Raw genomic sequence first — 21,511 nt, 5'->3', positions numbered from 1 at the left:
TCTTCACCCAGACTTTTAACGGATATTGTTTTGATTGTTTTAAAGTTGTTTTTAGAATATTGTTTTAAAATTTTAAATTGTGTTTTAAAATTTTGTTTTTAATTAACGTTTTACTTTTAATCCTGTTGTAAACTGCCCAGGGACATAGGTTTTGGGTGGTATAAAAATATGTAAAATAAATAAATAAATAAATAAATAAACAAACAAACAAACAAACAAACAAACAAACAAATAAACAAACAAATATTTGTGTACTGCCTTAGGGTAGCAGCAGAGAAGGCTTTTATCACATGACAGGCTCTTAATCTGAATCGTCCCTCATGCATGCTCCATATACCTGTCTAAATGTGGAAAAGCTAAAGTATTTTAGTTTAGAACAAAGGTGCCAGGTGAAGGGCAGGGACACATTACATTATAAAATTAGGTATTGTGAGGCGAAAGTGGATAAAGATATCCTCCCCCCAACTCTAATAATATTAGTACTGTTTAGGCAATGTACAATATTAGTACAGTTCGGGGCATTAGCCCTGTTCAGGCATTATAAAAAGTGGGGATACTGTACTCACGTACAGTGTCCTAAATGTTTGATCTGAAGCTCCATCCTCACACTGACATGCTCAGAAGCCCTACCCCCTCCATGCTTACAGCATTTGTCACAGAAGACAAAGGCTGTCCATGGACAGCAGGCGTGGGGCTTCTGAGTGCATCAGCATGAGCTTTGTTGGAGCATGCTTTTTGGGATGCTGTAGATGAGAACAGTCCCCACTTTGCCTAAACATGGCTCATGTCTTCACCAAACTCAGGAAGGCGAGCAAAGTGCGTAGGGCAAACAGTGGAGACCTAATGCACAGTGTCAGAGCCACTATTGAAAAGGCCCTATTCATTTATGGAATTGGCTGCCACATAAAGTTGTCATGGGCTCTTGTTTAGATGGCTTTAAATTGGGACTGAAAACATTCATAGAGGATATATTTATCATGAGATGTAGCCAGTAGGGCTTTGTGGGGCCCCCATTGTTCAGAGGCAGTACAGCTTTTTAACACCAGTTGCTGGAATGAGTTGAAGTGGGGAGGGCTATTGACTTCATGTCCTACTTATGGACTTCCCAGAGGCATCTGCTTGGCCACTGCTGGATACAGAGAATGCTGGAGCTTTGGTTTGGAAACTTTTGTTTGAAAAATGAAAAGTATTTAAATATTTGTTGTTGATTATGATTAATGGAGAGTGGAACTGTGTAAAACCCTTTTTTAAAAAAATGGTCTAGAAAATGAAGTGAACGCAAGACAGAAATGCAAGTGAACGCAAGACAGAATTGGCATTAATTGAGCTGTTCGGATGTTAGGAAAATGTGTAGATTGGCTAACTTGGCTAACAGTACATGATTTTCTAATGTTAGCATTCTCAGATTACTGAGGAGTTTTCACACAAAAAGAAAGGTCCCAGAGGAGGGATGAACCAAGTCTCTAAAATGTAATCCAATTTGCATGTTCATAGACCAAAGCTGTAAACTGTTCTCCTGAGAGGGGGAAGCAAGCCAACATAGTTCTCTGTGCCGCATGGCAATATGGAACTGCATTGAAAGTTTAACAGGCTGTACTACCTTGATTTTAATGTTGCACCAGTCTACAGCAATATTTTTAAAAATGGTTAAGAAAAATATTTATTCTGCTACTCCTTATAATGATTAATATAATTAATTTATAATTCACTTTCTGCTTTGGATTGGGTCTCCATCTCTAATTCCCTGCATATTATCCCCTGATACTTTGGTTTATAAAATTATCTATATTTTTCAGAGTACAGCTTCAACGAATTAAGATATTGGTTTAACACAGGCAAAGATGCTTGCCAGCTATTTTCTTTTCAGATTCCTCTTGATCAGGATTTAAATGGTACTGGTAGGGAGTAAATCATGTGATTTTGGATCATGTCTAAAGAGTGCATTTTCTCATGTTTCAAGATAATAATAGGAAAAAAGTTGTAAACATTCCATAGTAACTGGAGAGTAACTTCTCCAGGTTTTTTGTGGTTTTTGTTTTGTTTTTTGTTTTTAATCTGAATTCATCAAGTTATCTGGAAAGGGAACCTGAAGCAGTTGTTTGTGTACTGATGTGAGATTGGTAATGCTATTAAAGGATTATAACTAAGCAGTGATTAGTCAGGGTTCTGCTTTGGTTGTGAATACTAATAATCAGATGAAAGGGAAATGATGGACTTGATGCAGCTTCTGAAAAAAGGCAATATATAAACATATCAGCCTGTGACTTCTCCTGAAGGTATATTTACACACTCTTCATATAGGAAACTAAGTGCTATGAATCCCTACTCCTGGCTAAGTGGAACGAAACTTTCCCATTTAATTTGTTTTACTCATTACTATTATCACATTCTATACTTGTGCAATTGAATAGCTACTTCAATTTACACATCACACGAAGAGGGAGTTTATGCATGGAATGTTCAAGTATTCTATCCTCATTTACAAGTGTAAAGACTGAGCAAGCAATATCAATGTGGGTCTCTGTACATGTGCAACAGTAAGCACAGTTGTTTCAGAGCAATATTGGTTTTTATCCTGGAATACTAAGATAGCCAAACTGAAGACCTGCTTATTTATGGCCATGCATTTAAAAGCCACCAATGGGCCACTTCTCCACAAATAGAGCCAATCATTTTTCAGCTGCAGATGAGCTATTGCTGTTTGTCTTCATGGTATCCTATGAAATTTCTACAACTGCCTATTATTCTTGAGTCTGTTTCATGTTTGCTGGCTATTAATACATTCTTCAGTTCTGCATATTTAATACTGCATACACATTCATGTATATGTGTGTGTGTTTAAATCAGTACAATCTCAATTTTAAAAAACCCAAAGAACTGCTTCATGTTTTAAAATTTGCCTCTGCATTTCATAAATAATTGTTTGGCAATATACAATGAAGCATTTTAAATATAAAGATCAGAACTCCCCCCTCCCCATTTAATTTCAGTGCTGTAGGCTTCTCTTATCAAAGATTCAATCTATATTTACTTTAGCTGTTGGCAAAATGTTAAAGTCCTTTACATGCAGGCCAAGAAGAAGCTTTGTTGTAATTTCTGTTAAACTGTAGGATTAAATGAGAAATTGAGTTTGAAAGCAGTTAATGCTCTGAATGAAGCTCATTATAAATTGACCTTGGTGCTTTTGTGGTTCAGAAGCTATTCAGCAACTTACAGGGTTGGGATTTGTTTGCTAAATCTTGAAACTTTTTAAAAAACAAACTATAATGGCAAGATGCCATAACCTTGGCAGAATTAAATATCTACAGTGGTTTGTTGAGTATAACACATTATGCAGCATAATAAGATTTGTCTGCATTACTTACCTTGCTTATTTGAAAGCCGTGACTTTTTGCAGTGGTAAGCAAATTCCTGTTCACAGTGTTCTGCATGGTTAATTGTAGCCTGAAGCTGTTCTAGGTTGGCAGCATATTTGAAAAACACAGTGTGTGGGTTCTCTCGATTAGCACTTTTGACTCTGGTTAACTCAGTGTTGTTGTGCTGTATAATTGTCCAAGTGGTATCTTACAAAGTAGACAGAGAAGGCTCAATGAAATCAAGATGTACATTTAGAGATGCACGTAAGCATACCCTGGGCAACAATATTTTTTGTCCCTGTCCTCTGAGAGATAAAAGAGAATAAATGTGTCATGCCAGGAGATTGTAAGTGTACACAAGTGATTTTGTGCAACCAGTTGGTCTTTTTAAAAACTTTTGAACAGCAGAACCTCCCTCCCCTGTCCACAAGGCCATATCATAAAGCATTTATATGTGGCTCATATTTGACAAACATAGCTCCAAAGCCCAGCTTGGTTAATGGAACTAGTTACAACGTTTTGGGGGATGCAAGACAAGGCATCTCAGTAACATGTTCACCTATTGAATCCAGTTAATATAAAACAATAGTTCTGTTCTATTGAACATCACTGCCATAATACAATCCTGCACATCAGGAACAATATATATTAACTTTGCACTTTGGTTTACCATCTATATATTTAATCCCCGTAGACGTGCCTCAGCCTCTGTGGGGATGCGTCCCGGCAACCCAGCTGATTGGCTGGGCAGCGGAGCGGAGGGACACACCTGATTGGCTGAGGCGTGTCTGTGGTGGGGGACAGAGGCGGCGGCGGGCCTTGCCGGGCCATGGAGGCCAGGGCGGCAGCGGGCCTGGCCCAGCCAGGGAGGCCGGCGGTGGCGGGGGCCCTGGCCCGGCCGGGGAGGCCGGCGGTGGCGGGGGCCCTGGCCCGGCTGGGGAGGCCGGTGGCGGTGGGCCCGGCCTGGCTGCGGAGGCTGGTGGCGGCGGGCCCGGCCCGAACACGGAGGCCGGCGGTGGCGGGCCCGGCCCAAACGCGGAGGCCAGCGGCGGCAGGCCCAGCCCAAACGCAGAGGCCGGCGGCGGCCTAGCCGGAGACTGGGGCAGGGGGGGGAGAGAGGTAACCGTCCCCCCAAAACGAGCAGATGCTCTGTGCGGGGGTCGGCTTGTATAAAATAATGGGAGAAGTTTGACATAGTAAATGTATGGTATATGCCGTTTCTTGATGAATGAAACAGCTAGCACCAGATCTAATTTCATACACTGGCTGAAACTTTACTCTGTCTGAAACTTGAGAGACAGAGTAAAGTCATGTCTGAGAGTTAAGCTAGATATTACTTGAGCATGCAATTGGGTCTAGTGATCAGGTCCCTGTAGATCAGAAAAACAGTGGGAGGAGAGGAACTTAACCCTAACCCCCTTTCAATCCAGATTGGGTCCCTATAGCTGTCTGCCAAAGAAAAGACACCTCCCATTGAGTTCAACAGGAGCTTTTTTCTCTTGCAAATAGCAACCACAGGAGAATAATTTACATCAGGTCCACGGTGGCAGATGTAATGGCCCCCTCTCCACCAGCTATGGTCTCAACCCAAGGATGGCAAATCTGGCTGCTGTTTCATGTAGAAAAAACAAGCACAGTAGGACCACCTATGAGGTTGAAATGATGACAGGTTTGACGGAGTTTGACAGAGGATCGAGTGGATATCGCTATTGAATTTGATGGATTCCTTCATCCATTAGACTTTCATTTGCATGTCTCAGCATGTTTGTAAGCATCTGAGGCCTTTTAAAAGCAAAGCATTAATTAAAAAGTGGATTCTCCCCCCATCTCCTGCAACTGCATATAGTAAATCAATCTTGAATATGTCCTCATGTGCTGAGAGCTCTATTTCTCATGCACTGGAAGGCATGTTCTCCAGGTCATTGTCAACAGTAATGTGATCACATGGGAGCATATTCACAAGACAATCTGAATACTTGGGGGGGAGTCAACTTTTGTGGAGCTCAAAATTAGTAGTGATGAATTTCCTCAGCTGCCAAGTGTTGAATAACTATGGATCACTGCCTTTTACTTTTTGTGCAAATATTTCAGAATAATAAAATATGATAAAGGGGATAATTTGTAGTATTAGATACTATTCTGAATGTGTGATCACACCTATACTTGTACTCTGTTCTTTTCATTATCTGCACAGACTTCTTAGACATTTAAATAAATAAAGACAAACAAGCATACAAATAAATAAAATAAATGGAATGACCTGAACTGCCAAATATCAACATTGCTACCTCCTATAGTCATTATGCAAGAAAAGCATTAAGCACAGTGCCATAACCAATCACAGGACCAATCCAATTATATGACCCCTGTCAATGTGTCTGTAGTTTTTGCTGCATAAAAAGACAATTATTTGAGATTGTATGACAATTGAAAATATTTTATTTCTATGCAATATATGAGTACCTCATATTTATTCATTTAAGCATTCAATATATACATTGTATAGTCCTCTGAGTTTTAGAATTGTATTTAATGAGAATTCAAATGTATAACCCTAATTAAAATAAGGATTTGCATACTGATTATGAAGGTTCCCCAGCCTACATGAACATATTTTCAGGGGGCACTGTGGGGCAGCAAGCGAAGGGGAGATCGGCAAAAATCACCCTTCCCCCTTTGACACATGCAATGTTAGTCACTATGTGAACCAAGGTTTTGAACATTCCTGCTTCCTCTTTACATAGTTTGAGGGTAAATAAGCTCATTTAATTGGATTGGTTTGAAAATAAAGTCAAACAATTATCAGCTATTTTTGGATGAAAACAAACTCAGAACAGCAATGATAATACAATGTATAATGTGAAAGTAATATTAGAATCTGTCGGCTTGTAGCCCAAAATATCAGGGCACAAATTTAGCTAATTATTGATTCCATATGGGATTATTTGAGAAAAGTATTTTCTTAATCATCTTCATAATCTTTCTCCATCCACTAGGTGATTTACAGATCACATCCTCACCACTGAAGTTCCTTTTGCTTCTGATGTTAAGAGAAGTTAAGATGATAAATGGCCTCTGGCTGACTGCATAGTCCCTACTCAATAACTAAAGCTAATGCTTACTCTTTAGCCCCGAGGAAAAGCTAAATGGTTGGTTCTTCTCTTGCTATTGGTGTGCCTGGAAGCGCCTTACTTTCTAGATAACTGGATTTGGCACGGATAGCACAAACAAAAATAAATAATAAGAACAGCCCTGCGGTTCAGACTGAAGGCCCATCTAGTACAGCATCCTGTTTCACCCAGTGGCCCCCAAGATGCCTCTGAGAAGCCCACAGGTAAGAGGTGAGGGCATGTCCTTTCTCACTGTTGTTCCCCTGCATCTGGCATTTAGAGGCATCTTGCCTCTGAGGCTGGAGGTGGCCTATAGCCACCAGACTAGTAGCCATTGATAGACCTGTCCTCCATGAGTTTGTCTAAGCCACTTTTAAAGCTGGTGGCCATCACCACATCCCATGGCAGAGAATTTGATAATTGATTATACACTGTGTGAAAAAGTACTTCCTTTTGTTGGTCCTAAAATACCCAGCCTTCAGTTTCAGATGATGACCCCTGGTTCTAGTGTTGTGAGAGAGGGAGAAAAAATTCTCTCTATACACTTTCTCTGTATACACTTTCTCTGCATAATTTTATACAGCTTGATCATGTCTCACCGTAGTTGCCTCTTTTCCAACTAAAAAGCCCAGATGCTGTAGCCATGACTAATAAGGGAGGTGCTCTAGGCCCCTGATAATCATGGTTGCCCTCTTCTGCACTATTTCCAGTTCTGCATTGTCCTTCTCAAGATACGGTGACCAGAACTACACATAGTACCCCAAATGTGGCCACATCATAGATGTGTATAAGGGCATTATAATATTAACATTTTTATTTTCGATCTCCTTCCTAATGACCCCTAGCATGGAATTTGCCATTTTCACAGCTACCGTGCACTGTCGACACTTTCAATGAGCTGTCCACCACAACCCCAAGAAATGCCTGCTTCTTGAGGAGAATGACCTGAAAAGAGTGGTTCACCAGCTGGTACTCCAGGTTGGACTACAGCAATGTGCTCTATCTAGGGCTGCCTTTGTATGTAGTTTGGAAACTTCAGTTAGTTCAAAATGTGGCAGCCAGATACTCTGGGGTATCTCAGAGAGACCACATTATGCCTGTAATCAAACAGTTGCCAAAATGATTCTGGGCAAAGTACAAAGTGTTGGTTATTACTTTTAAAGCCCTGAATGGCTGGCTGGCTGGCTGGCTGGCTGGCTGGCTTGCTTGCTTGCTTGCTTGCTTGCTTGTTTGTTTATTTATTTATTTATTTATTTATTTATTTATTTATTTATTTATTATTATTATTATTATTATTATTATTTTACACAGTCAGACAGGTGTTATTGACTGGTTTGTTTTATCCAGACATCGAGTCCTTCCCAAGGACGGGGGATGCCAGGATTTTATTGTCAATGTTGTTGCTGTTGTTATAGATATCGTCGCAGAATATAGGCTGTTCCCAGTAAAGCTGCTTTTTGTAATTGGCTGATGGTGATTTCTGTGACCCCTATGGTGTTGAGGTGCTCTTCAAGGTCTTTGGAACTGCACCCAGGGCGCCAATTACCACTGGGATTATTTTGGTCTTTTTCTGCCACAGCCTTTCAATTTCAATTTGTAGATCTTTGTATTTTGTGATTTTTTTCTATTTCTTTTTCTTCTATTCTGCTGTCCCCTGGTATTGCTATGTCATTTATTTTAACTTGTTTTTCTTTCTTCTCAACTACAGTTTTTATTTATTTATTTATTTATTTATTCGATTTCTATACTGCCCGTCCAAAAATGGTTCAGGGCAGTTTACACAGATAAATAACAAACAAATAAGATGGAACCCTGTCCCCAAAGGGCTCACAATCTAAAATAAAAGATAAGATAGATAAGTCACTGGAGGTCCTGTGCTGGAGATGGATAGGGCCAGTTACTCTCCCCCTGCTAAATAAAGAGAATCACCACATTAAAAGGTGTCTCTTTGCCAAGTTAGCAGGGGTTACCTGAGTTAGCTTATGTTTGGGTTACGTGAGGAAACACCTTTCTCTACAAGATCCCCAGTGCTCATTGAGATCATCGGGAGGGGTCCGCCTTCAGGTGCCACCAGTTCATCTTATGGTGACCTGGGATAGACCCTTCTCTGTTGTCGCACCTAGGTTGTCGAATGCGCTCCCTATGGATATAAGAGGATCTGTCTTCATTGGAGGCCTTCAAGAGAGCCTTAAAGACCCATCTTTTCATCCTGGCTATTAATGATATTTAGTTTTAATGTTATTTAGTTTTAATTGCAATTTTAATCTGCTTTTAATTGGTTTTTTAATTTTAATTGTTAATTGATTTTAAATGTTTTTGTTTTTAATGTAAGCCGCCCTGAGCCATCTTTGGAAGGGCAATATATAAATCAAATCATATCATATCAAACAATCAATCAGTAGAGTATGCATCACTTTACACTTGCTTACATTGAACCTCATTTGCCATGTTGTTGCCCACTTATCCAGTTTGGAGAGATCCTTTTGGAGCTCATCACAAATAGTTTAGTGTCATCTGAAAATCTGGCCACTTTGCTGCTTACCCCGACTTCTATATAATCTATGAACAAGTTGAAGAGCACTGGTCCCAGTACAGATCCCTGGGGGACCCCACCTCTTACTTCCCTCCATAGAGAAAATTGCCCATTTATCCCTACCCTCTGTTTCCTGTCCCTCAACCAGTTACCAATCCACACATGAACCTGTCCCCTTATTGCATGACTGCTAAGTTTACTCAAGAGCATTTGGTGGGGAACTTTGTCAAAAGCTTTTTGGAAGTCCAAGTAAACTATGTTAATTGGATCATCATTATCCACATGCCTGTTGACACTCTCAAAGAATTCCAAAACATTAGTGAGGTAAGACTTGCCCTTACAGAAGGCATGCTGGTTCTCATTCAGCAAGACCTGCTCTTCTACAGGTATATGCTTAACAATTTTGTCCTTATATATGCTTTCCATAAATTTGCCTGGCATAGAAGTTAAGCTAACTGGCCTGCAATTTCCCAGATCCCCCCTTTTTGAAAATTGGAGTAACATTAGCTACTTTTCAGTCCTCTGGTACAGAGCCTGATTGTAGGGACAAGTTACATATTTTTGTAAGGAGCTCAGCAATTTCACATTTGAGTTCCTTCAATACTCTTGTGTGGATGCCATCTGGCCCTAGTGATTTGTTTTTATTTATCAATTTGTCAAGAATTTATCAAGAACATCCTCTCTCATCACTTCAAATTGTCCTAGTTCTTTAGCCTCCAAGCCTGAGAAGCTCAGATATGGAGTGGGTATATGGTCAGTATCCTCTACCGCGAAGACAAATGCAAAGAACTCATTCAGCTTCTCTGCAATCTCCTTTTCCTCTTTAATAATCCCTTTCATGCCATCCTCATCTAAGAGTCCAACCACCTCCCTGCAGGTTTTCTGCTTCTGATATGTTTAAAGAAGGTTTTGTTTTTGCATCCCTTATTGTCTCCTTGCATTTCCTTTGCCAGTGTTTTTGTTCCTTCCTGTTCTCTTCATCTGTGCAGGACTTCCATTTTCTGAAAGAAGTCTTCCTCCCTTTCATAGCTTCTCTGACTCTACTTGTTAGCCATGCTGGCATTCTCCTGAACTTTGTGGTACCTTTCCTCCTTCTTGGTATACATTCCAACAGAGCTTCTATTATTATAGTTTTAAATAAGTTGCAAGCTTTCTGGAGTGCTTTGACCCTCCCAGTTTTCCCTTTCAGCTTCCTTTTTGCCAGTCCCCTCATTTTTGAAAAATTTTCTCTTCTGGAGTCCAGTGCATCAGTGTTGGATCTACTTGGCAGTGCTCCACTCACACAGAAGCTGAACTGGATCAGACTATGGTCACTATTCCCCAATGTTTCTTCAACTCTGACATCTTGCACCAGGTCCTGGGCTACACTCAGAATTAAATCCAAGTTGCCTTCTCTCTGGTTGGTTCCACGACTAACTATTCTAAGGCACAGTCATACAGCATGTTTAGAAATTGGACCTCTCTATCAATACCCGTACATGAATTTGCCCAGAATTTGCCTATATGAGGGTAATTGGAGTCACCCATTTTTACAGCTCTGTCTCTTTTTGGCACCTCTCTTATTTGCTTCTTTAACTCCAGGTCACTCTCAGCATTTGGTCTGAGGGTGATAACATGTCCTGACTAACACATTTCCTTCCAGTCCTAGTATTGTCACCCATAATGATTATGTGGAGGACTCCAGTTCTCCTAATGTTTTCATTAGCAACCATGTACTCTAGCTCGCCCATCTTGGCTTAGAGGCTTCTGGCATTGGTATATAAACACCTAAACACCTAGTTTCTTACCTGGCATTGGCAAATGCTATCTCCCTTACTGACACAACCTTTTTGACCAGCTGTCATATGTTTCAATCTGCTCTACTCCTGGTTCTGCTCTGTCCTGCTTTATCTGAAATGTTTTAACCCTCATACCTTAGGGGATTTTGCTTGCTGAACCAGATACCACCCAGTTCCTGTTGGCATCCTCCCAGGCATCATTTTAAAAGCTGCTCTGTGACCTTTATTACTTAAATTGCCAGCAGTCTGGTTCAATATTGGTTCAAGAGGAGCCTGTCCCTTTTGTCCAGGCTTCAATTGCCCCAAAATGTATCCCAGTTCCTAACAAATATAAACCCCCTTTCCCAGCACAAACATCTAATACGTACATACATTGAGACACCTTAGCTCCACATGTCTCACTGGCCCTGCACATGGAACAGGTAGCACCTCAGAGAATGCTACCCTTGGGGTGCTGGACGTCAATATGCTACCTAGCTGCCTAAATATGGCTTCCAGGACCTTCTGACTGCATTTTGCAACATACGTGGTGCCAATGTGCACCACAACAGCTGACTCCTCCTTAGCACTGCCTATCAGCCTATCTAGACATTGTGAGATGTCCGCAACCTTCACACTAGGCAGGCAAGTTACTGTACAGTATACTCACAGGTCACAAACCCACCTCTCTATGCTCCTAATGATCAAATTACCCACTACTAGGAGGCCTCCAACCCCTAGAGGAGTATCCTCTGTGCAAGATGATATGGACCCATATACTCCCCTTGAAGAGATCTCTTCTAGGGGAGCATTCCCCTCTTCCTTTCTTGAGCATTCTCCATGGCAGCAGAGGAGCTGCCAGCCTGGGAGTAGGATGCTTCTACCACATCCTTGAGGGTCTCACCCACATAACTCTCTGCCTCCCTGAGTTTCTCTAGGTCAGTGACCTTGGCTTTGAGGGAACAAAATTGTTTCGAGAGCCAGGAGCTCTTTGCAATGAGTGTGCACCCACAACTTCAGCCCCTCAGGGAGATAGTCATACATGCAACACTCTTTGGAATACACTGGGAAGCACCCCCTCCTGGAATTCTACCTTCATAACTGGATTTATTGATTATTTAGACTATATAGAGCTTGTTTGTTTGAAAACTAGGTCTTAGCTAGTGAGATAAGTAAATGTTTTAAAGCTCTGTCTTCCAAGAAAATTACAAAAGTGGGGTAGTACTCATCTTCTCCTTATGCTGAGTGACCCTTTGTGAAAAGGGGGACTCTTCTGTGTTCCCCCCACAGTTCCTCACTAAACTCCACTCCAAACTCCTTCAATATCTATTTGCAAAATCCTCTTCACAAAGTTCCTCTGGTCTGACAAGTTCCTCTTGTTTTCAAGAGTTGCTTGCAAAAAGTCGCTTGGACCTAATGAATGTGGCCCCTCCCTCAAGCTGAGTGACTCACCTGAAGCTAATCCCCCACCCAAACTAAATGTTCTTGTTAAAAATAAACAAAAACTTCCAACCAGCCAGAAATACTTAGAAAAGACTAGCCCTAACAAATGTAACTTGTCCTTTCCCCTTTGTTTTCTTCTTGATTTAGTTATTAATTTATGCCTTTGCTTATTTCCTTGCTTGGTGTCTTCTTTAGGAGAAAAACAAAATTTGCTGCCTCCTCTGTCTTCAAGCATTTGCTTGCAAACTGAATCTATTATACAGATATTCTTATATAAAGTTGGAAGATGGAAAATAAAATTGCAAAGGTTCAGCATTCATTATTGTTGTTTTATCCTGGATCTACCATTGTTGGCATCATATGCTGAAGTACTTTTCATTTTCACCTGGTAAGAATCTTGGCTCCTCCTTCTTGTCCATTTCATAACTATTTTCTAGCCTCTAGTCTTGACTGTAATGTTTTCTCTGTATGACCTTTATGGAAGAAGCAACAGATAATGCTGATGGATGTGGGAATATATCACAGCAGTATCTCAGTGGCTGTCTCAGCTCCCTATTTTCTTCTATGGTTAACTGAAAGTATACTTAATGTCCTATTTCTAACACATTTTAGAATGCCTGTGCCTTTGATGGATATGCTAGGAGGAGTTTGTGGCTTGAGTATGTTATAGCTGGTTAAAACACATGTTTTATGGAGATTACAACCTGTTCTGATTCAGATGAATACATTCACTTATTGTGACAGAACTAGAAGTACTCTGTTAGAAGTAAGGGTGCAAGGACATTTCATGTGACAGGTAAAATTTTCCTTCTTAGTAAAACATGTTAATGAAAACATTTCAGTGAATTCATTTTGTAATTTTCAATTGCAAAACTATAAGTACACCAAAGAGGCAAAATGCTGAGATCAGCAGCAACATTTGGGGAATATGTGCTTCATTAATATCCTTACATTGGTGCTAGCTGAACAGACAGTTTGATATTCATGAATTTAATTGGTTACAGTACTTGCAAATTATCAAGCGGTCGGAATTACTACATTTCCACCTGCATTTGAACTAGCTCCTATTCTTTGCAAAGTTCCTAAATCTGCATTGGTGATTTGGTGTTTTACTGAAATTACACTAATAATTTTCAGGTATTTCACCAAAACATAATCTATGCAAATTGAAGTCCATTTTCATTCAGGAATTGGAAAACAAATGGATAATGCACTTGTAAAATACTCAGTTCATTAACATCAAATGTTACCAAATTAAGCTTTCCCCCGCTTTTGAGTGGAGAATTCACAGTAACATGTGCTTGGGCCACTTAAACTCCTGCATCATTTTATGGTTGTATGAGGACTGATATTTTCCCCAAATATCTTGGTGGCATTCATCGCCTTCCGGTTTTGTCTGCTAAAAAGAAGGTCCTTCTGTGCACTGATAAAAGACTGACCCTCCATTCTATCTGTAGGACAATTCCTTTCTAACAATGTAATACAAACAATAATGCTGCATTCTAGAAAACAGCGATAAGGATGCTTGGCAGGACAGCCAGATTTAGAACCAGCTGCTCAGCATGTTTTGGGGTACATTTTGTCCAGCTCTATATTTATTAGCAAATCATTTTTTGCCCTTGCTAGATTTTCACTTTATATAATAACTAACTCTTATAATTTTGGCCAATCCACTCACTAAATTTATTTGTAGGCCTCGTGTCTCCTGAGAAATTGAATCAATATTTTACAGTTAAGTGTTTTAACTATTCTGCAGAACAAGACACCATGCTTTCAACTTCTTTTATTTATGGCAGCCTGGGAGTAACTGACAAACAAAATATTATTTTAAAATATATGTAAATCAGCTGTAGTAAGATGAGATGGAGAGATCCACATCCCTGATAATCAAATACTGCACTGACGTTTATCTATTAGTTTCGAAGTTTTGATCAATATTTTAAAAGTGTGTGTTCAGTGATGATAGCTGGGCATAAGGTTGTTCAATGTATAACTATATGTAAAACTACTTTTTACACAAATGCTACACATAAAAAATGAGGTATCAAAGACAGCTTATTAAGCTGTTATCTACAACCCTAGAAGAGCAGAAAAACAACGTTGCTGTGCAAAGTGATGCCATCAGATTTGAAGCTTTGGACCTCAGGCATGTGATATTGAAAGTGACCTCCATGAATGAAAGCGGATAGTAGTACCTCCCTCTCCAGCTGCCTGAGAAGAAAGCCACATGAATATCAATGACAAGGAAGGAGTATAAGAAATGTAGGCATCTGCCTTCATTGGCTCTGGTGGGAAAAGGGAATACTGTACCAGCCATGAGGAAACAAGGCGGGGGGACCCAAATACTGAAGATTCATCCTGTCAGACTGCATCTCTTGATGAGAAACTGATCAATGAGATTTGCTTAATGTGTTGAATAAGGAGTGACTGATGAGAACACTAGCAGATGTTCCTGGATACACAGGGATAAATCAAACTGCACTTTACCTCAGAGGGCTGGGCTCCTTCTGACAGAGTTTAAAATCATTGGAGTGCTTAAATTGTACCTCTTTTTCCTCTTTGATTTGATCAAAAATTAATGAATAGTATCTCTGTCTCATTTAAAAGGCAGGATAAAAGTTGTGGCAATTCACTGCAGTGCTCCTTGAACTCATGCTCTCAGTATAAGGAAGACCTTTATTTTATTTATTTATTTTTTACATTTATATCCCGCTCTTCTTCCAAGGAGCCCAGAGCGGTGTACTACACGCTTGAGTTTCTCCTCACAACAACCCCGTGAAGTAGGTTAGGTTGAGAGAGAAGTGACTGGCCCAGAGTCACCCAGCTAGTATCATGGCTGAATGGGGATTTGGACTCAGGTCTCCCCGGTCCTAGTCCAGCACTCTAACCACTACACCACGCTGGCTCTCCTTTTGGATCTTGGTTGTGCTTTCTAAATGAGATGCCATTCCAGACAGATAGATAATGAGGCTGTTCACATGAGCAGCCCTACCTGGACTTTTGCAGCCCTTATGGGGTAGGGCTGCTTCTGTGAAGCGATGGGATTGTTGCTGATCCCGGCGCTGCCTCTCCCGGGAATTTCCCCCGTGCTCTTAACTGGGTAGAAGGGCATGAGCACACCCTTCTTCCTAGGCAGCCTGAGCAGATACAGAGCCAAGTGTCTAGAGCTGGATGTGATTGTGGGATGTGGTAGGCCACAGCCTGCTTTCTCCCACTCCTTGGCCGGTCATGTGGGCTCACCACACTGGCAAGCCCAGGAGCAGCTTGGATTGTGTGAGGGAAGGCGGGATGGCTCCTGTGTTCTCCAGAGCCCTCCCCCAGCTGGCTAAGTTTAGGTTGCATGCATGACCTTAATATTGTCATGCCCTCACCCACGGATAGTGAAGAGGAGTGAGAGGCAGGCAACCCTCGATGATGGAGAGTTGGTCTGATGTCAGGCCTCAGGAGAGAGTTGAGATGGGCCAGAGCAAAGGTTCAGAACAAGAAGGTCCGTCAGGATCAGAGGACCCTGGGCGTGAAAAATCAAACCCTTAGCCAGGGTGGTGAACAACTCTTAACTCCCCAAGAATGCAGGCAGGAGAAGCGGTGACAGCAAGTGCAGGCACTTCGGAGAAGCCAGCGCCTCCTTGGGAGGCAGCAAGAAAGACGCTGACTCTCTAGCAGCTGGCTGGGGGAGGACAGCAATTAAGGCCAAGGACTATAAATCAGGTGGTATGGGCAGGGAACAACTGCTGGAAATAACACATCAGCTGGGCTTGCACTTTATCAGAGCATTTGCAACCTTGGATTCCTGGCTTCTTGTTCAGAATCCTGAGACCCGTGCTTCCCCTGCGGTCAGCCTGAAACTTGAGCTGCTGACTCCTGTGCCATAAAACTGGGGCCAGGCATCGTGCAGCAGGCAAGCTCTTGACAAATATCTATCCTGTCTATCCATTAATCTATCCACCAATCAAGTAATGAGAAAATGAAATCCCAATGAATTAGGAAGTGGCTACCATAGTCTGAGGATCTTATGCAAATATTCAGGTTGCATTAGTGGCTTGGTGTATTTTTTTCCAGCTTTGGCTGATTGGCCAATTGTGGCCTTACTGGAGAAAGCAAACATGTCCTCAGTCATCTATGAGTTTGTCTCATTCAAGTTGGACTGAACTCTGTCTGGACTGTCCTAAAAGACAGTTCAGTATCTAATCACTGCACATGGCTCATAACAGATTCCAAAATGTTGGCTGATATGAGCCTGGCTTCCATATGGTATTACACCTGTCTTGTGTCTACATTAGCTACCAGTCTGTTTTCAGGCTCAGCTTAGGATACTGATTTTGACTTTTAAAGCTCTAAATTGTCTAGGACCAGGTTATGATCTGCCTTTATGAGTCTTCTAAGCTTTAAAATCTGCATCAGCGGCTATGCTTTCTAGCCTACTATAATTCATATTTGGTTTGTGAAACCAGAGAAAGAGCTTTCCCCAGTATTGGTGACACAGTTGTGGAACTCTCTCCTTGGGAAAATTGGCCTGGCTGCCCCTCCTGTCTCTTTTTAAAAACAGTCCAAGGATACTTATTCCAGAAATTATTTTATGCAGTATTGGTCTTATAAAATATAGTTATTTCTGTGCTTTGATTATTTTATCATACTTTACACAGTTTATACTGTATGATGTTGTTATGATTATATTTATTGTCTTTGTGGCTGACATGATGAGGGAAATTGCTCAAAGTAGTCCCATGAAATTAAAAGGACAAGTTAGGCAAGTAGTTCCTTTTAATTCCAATGGGAGTACTTTGAGTAATTTTCCTTATTTATTTATTTTATTTATTTATTGTTAAATTTATATACCGCCTTTCATTAAAGCAATCCCAAGGTGGTTTACAGCAAAAATTTAAACACAAGATGGTAAAAAAGACACAATTAAAATATTAAGTGGGAGAAAAATTAAACAAATCTGATTAAAAATTTAAAACAAAAGCTTATGTCATATAAGTGACATATAAACTTATGTCAACTTGTGCTTTTAATTTGTGAGGCAGAAAAGAAAAAGAAAAGGAAGGCAGAACCACAAAACCAGAAAAATAAAAAATCAGAGGTTCTCTGAGTGCAGGAGACCATTTAATAGAAAATAAAATTACTGGCAGTCCCAGTGTGTTTTGAGATGAAGCTCTTCATCAGGGGAGAGTCCAGAAATATCTGCAAAAGAACACTTCCAATGGGAGTTGAAACCTCCTGCCTTTGATTTCATTAGATTTTTAAAATTGTCTCCTGTACCTAGAGAGCTTATGTTTTTGACTTTTAATTTGTTAACTGCCTTATAAAAAGCATATCTTAAAAAGCAGGCTACATACATAACATGAAATAAATTGAAAATGATTAACTTTGGTTGAATCACATCCTATTTTTGCCAGCCCCAAAGATGCAGTGAGCATTTAAAAATACTATTGTAATATGAAGGGGCGGAGAACAACAAGAAAGGTTCTCTTAGAGGACATAATAAAAGTAGCACACAGAAAGAAGTAACATATACATTAATGGCTATCCAGTGCTATCCATTGCATCTGAAGGTGCAGAATGAATTAAAGTATTTGATTGATATTAAATTATATCAGGAAAATACAACTTTGTTTTCAGTTCCATGCATATTTGCAGTGAAGGAAGAAGTTTTTAAAAAGTGAAGCTGTGCAAAAAATGAAAATAGAACACATAACCCACTTATGCATATAGCAACAGGAACACAATGGTAGCTCCACAGTCTGATCCTAGTGTTACTGTAATTTCCCTGTCTAATTCATTTCCAGTATTCTGAGCTGAGAAGTCACCTTCACTCTGCTTGTACTTTCAGCCCACAAGCTCCAAAACACATACACTTTCTACTTGATAGATTGTGTTTCAATATAATGAACATGCATGCAGACATAACCATGAGTTAAGGGAGTTTATCACCTTACCTGTCATATTGCAGTATACAAGAAATGGCCCCAAGGGGCCACTCCCATCTGAATCGATGTAGTAAAAGCCTGAAGTGTTCCCTCTGTGCTTATAGGCTTCACACGATTGCTCGTAAATGGCTATAAAAGAACATCTTCCATCACAAACATAATGGCATCATTTTGCATTTTATTTGGGGCATGAACAATGTGGCGGGGGGGGGCATTGAAATATATAATAAATGCATTCAAAGCTCAGAGAAACAGAGGGAAAATCACATAATAAAAATTGCACCGCTCTTGGTATAAGCAAACAGCATTTATTTCTACCAAAAGAAAATGGCTGCATGGATGTTTACCTCCAAAATAACAGTGTTTAAATGGGGAATAAGGGGCTGCAGGTGGACAAATGGCTACATAACTCACGCATCCAATACCAAATAAACAAATGAGTAATATTTAGACATTTATTTAGACATTTTGACCTTATCTCAAAATCACAAAGAACTGGGATTCTCAGAATTAAGTATGTCTGCTGGCTTTCATCTTGAGATTTGTCAGCACACCCAAGAGCCAGTTTTGTGGATTCCTAAATCACTGCAATTGCATGCTGGGCATGAGCAGAACTGTGCATTATCTTAAAAACTGGGAGACACTTGGGAATGAGATGGGCATGGGAAAATGCTCCCCTAATCAAGGAAATGGAACCTATGTAAATGGGAAGAAAGGGTGGGTTTGTTTGTATATCTATGCAGTAGTTTAGGACTGAGATGTGCAAATCAATTCAAGCTCGAAAGGATTTGAGTTTGAAACAGATATTTCAAGTTTTGCACTTGAAACAAATCACTCTTAAAATAAAGAGCCTGTTTCACGCTCAGAACAAAACTACCCCATTTCAAGTTCAAATCATTTCAAGTGCCATTATTCTGGAGAGATCTGGTCTACCAATTGGGGTCAGCAGGTAGACCAGGCCCCCACTCTGGACTTGATGTATCGATCCACCTCAGAGAACTAGTCTACCTGTTAACCTCAATTGTTAGACCAGTTCTCCCCAGAGAAATGGTGCTCAAAACATTCGAAATGTTTTGTTTCGTCAAAACAGCCGGCTTGGCTGCTATTTTGACAAACGTTTCGAGCATTTTGAATTTCGTTTTGAGCGCCTAATGAAACACAAAATCTGTTTTGTGCACACCTCTAGTTTATGATCCAATCTAGTTCTTAATAAATGCTTCGATAACATTTTATTTCAGTAAACAATTTTATTTTTTATCTTTGTTTATCTTGTTTCTCTCTATGACAATGATAAGATGGTCTGTTCTCCCAGTGCAGTGAAACACTGGCAGATCAACATGATGGAAGCTATGGAAATGTTTCAAACTCAAAATGAAGCATCATTTTGACATTTTCTGTTTATTCTCATGGTTGATTAGAGGAAATTGTTTCTATTTTCTGGGCAACTGGACAACAAGCTAACAAAGCACTACAAATTCTGGCTTTTCAGTAGCATATACGGCCTGTGTTGTGGTAGTCAATCTGTGGAAGTTTGAAAAGGCCTCTGATGCAAACTTGCAGTTATGGACTTCAGCATTCAGCCTGCCAATAAAAGAGCTCAAAACCACTCACTATAATATAGCTAGGCAATAGCTTCACATCCAAAGTTCATTAGTTCAGCTTTCCAAAATAATTCATTTCCATCCTATGATTACACTGCTCCAAGATTGCTTTAAAATATGATATTGGGCATAAAGATAGACATAACTCCCATTGAAATTAATGGAACTGAAGTTAGTTGTGACTAATTTGTCTCAATGATTTCAATGGTGCTTAGTCACAACTAACTTAGCCTCGGTGCTGCCTGTAGTATGGTTAACAATGTTTAAATTTTGACTTGTTTTTTTTTTTTTTTAAATTGAATGGAAAGATTCTTTTGCAACAAACAGAAGCAGTTTCTAGAGGAGAAGTAGGTCAGAGGACAGACAAATGACAAAATGTTTACCAAGAACAAAAGCCCCACATATTTTCAGAATATGCTTTATATATGGAACAATACATCTGGATTTCTGAACAATGAACGAAGCTTTTATACAAAATATTGATTCACAGAAACAGAAGTTCCTGTGATTTTGTTCTGCTTAGTATTTATTTAATTAGTGTTTATGATACTGCATAGATGAGAAGTTCTCATAAGTAAAATTGTACTCTTGCTATGTATAGAAAGTTTAATAAGGCTGGTAGTACAACTTTTTCTTATACAGTTAGACTCCAAGGCACCATACCATCTGATAATAAATAATGATGGTAGTTCCATGATGCATGGATGATGGCACAATTTAAGTCATGAAAATACTGCCAGTAAATTCCACTGGATGATGGTTGTGGGGACAAATTGTGGTTGGGACAGAAAGTGTAGAGAAGTTTCTAGGTCCTTTTGTACTCTTGAAGACCTACTGTTTTGCTCAGTAGAGCTTTATTACCCAACATAAGGGGGGAAATCTATTAATTCCTTTTACACCATTCATAGTTTTGTAAACCTCTACATACATTTCTCTTGCTTTGGTCATCTTTTTTCTAAACTAAAAAGTTCCAACTTCTTAAGCCTCTTTCAATTAACACAATTAGTTGCCTTTTTCTGTACTTCTTCACCTCTATGATATGCCTTAGTGGCACACAGTTTTGTAGATATGGACAAACTACATTATCTAATTAAATTAAGATACTCATTTTCTTTAACTTCCAATTCTTTATAACAATTCCCAATTAAACATTTTTGTACTGTGTTTATACACAAAGACCCTGTGTTTTCAGTAAACTTTCCACAATATGGCTGTACTCCCTCAGGTAGTCTGGGGCAGTGATCTCTCTAACAGGGATCCCCTGATGTTGACTACAATTCCCATAATCCTCAAGCAAAAGCCATTGCAGCTGGGGATTCTGGGAGCTGTAGTCAACAACATCTGGGAATCCCTGTTAGAGGGAACACTGGTCTTGGGGAGTGGGATTTTTGTCCCAGACTCATAATAAGACAGGACCTCTAACTGGCCAGTGGGCCAGTGGGGGTGAAGCTAACACAGCCAGCTCATCTGCTGGTTTCTTCAGCTGTGCTCCAGCCCCCTCAATCCGCATTTGAGAAGCAACGTCAGCGGAGCTCTATCATCACTTCTCCAGGACTTGTTGCATCTCTGCAGTGCCTTGCTGTAGTGGTTTTGGTGTTGGCAGCAGTTCTTTTTGTTGCTCTTCCTCAGGATTAGAAGGAGGGCCTTCACCATCTACATGGGAGTGGTTATACAGGTACAGCCTGTTTGGGGTCTGGCCCTGGTGAAGTATTGTGATAAAATTCATTGTGGTTACATTGATTTTGCGGGAAACTCTTGGCAGAGATAGGACCAGTGTTTCT

The 21,511-nt window shown here is 40.2% G+C and overlaps 1 protein-coding gene across 5 annotated transcripts in view; it reads right to left on the bottom strand.

The window, feature by feature from the left end:
* Positions 1-21,511, bottom strand: part of CNTNAP4 (contactin associated protein family member 4) — a 420,639-nt gene that overhangs the window by 83,509 nt on the left and 315,619 nt on the right. For all 5 annotated transcript variants that reach the window (XR_008316516.1, XM_053297596.1, XM_053297597.1 and 2 more), the window contains 2 exons: positions 18,139-18,258; positions 3,366-3,563 (listed from right to left, as the gene is read on the bottom strand). Coding sequence is in view for 4 of the 5 variants with exons in the window: in XM_053297596.1 (XP_053153571.1) it covers positions 3,366-3,563; positions 18,139-18,258 (318 nt within the window). In the remaining variant the exon portion in view is untranslated. The remainder of the gene's footprint in view (positions 1-3,365; positions 3,564-18,138; positions 18,259-21,511) is intronic.

This window comes from Hemicordylus capensis, chromosome 2 (genome assembly GCF_027244095.1).
Source record: "Hemicordylus capensis ecotype Gifberg chromosome 2, rHemCap1.1.pri, whole genome shotgun sequence".
NCBI classification, from domain to species: domain Eukaryota; kingdom Metazoa; phylum Chordata; class Lepidosauria; order Squamata; family Cordylidae; genus Hemicordylus; species Hemicordylus capensis.
Note: the sequence above shows the minus strand (reverse complement) of the source record. Positions and strands in the feature narration are given on the sequence as shown.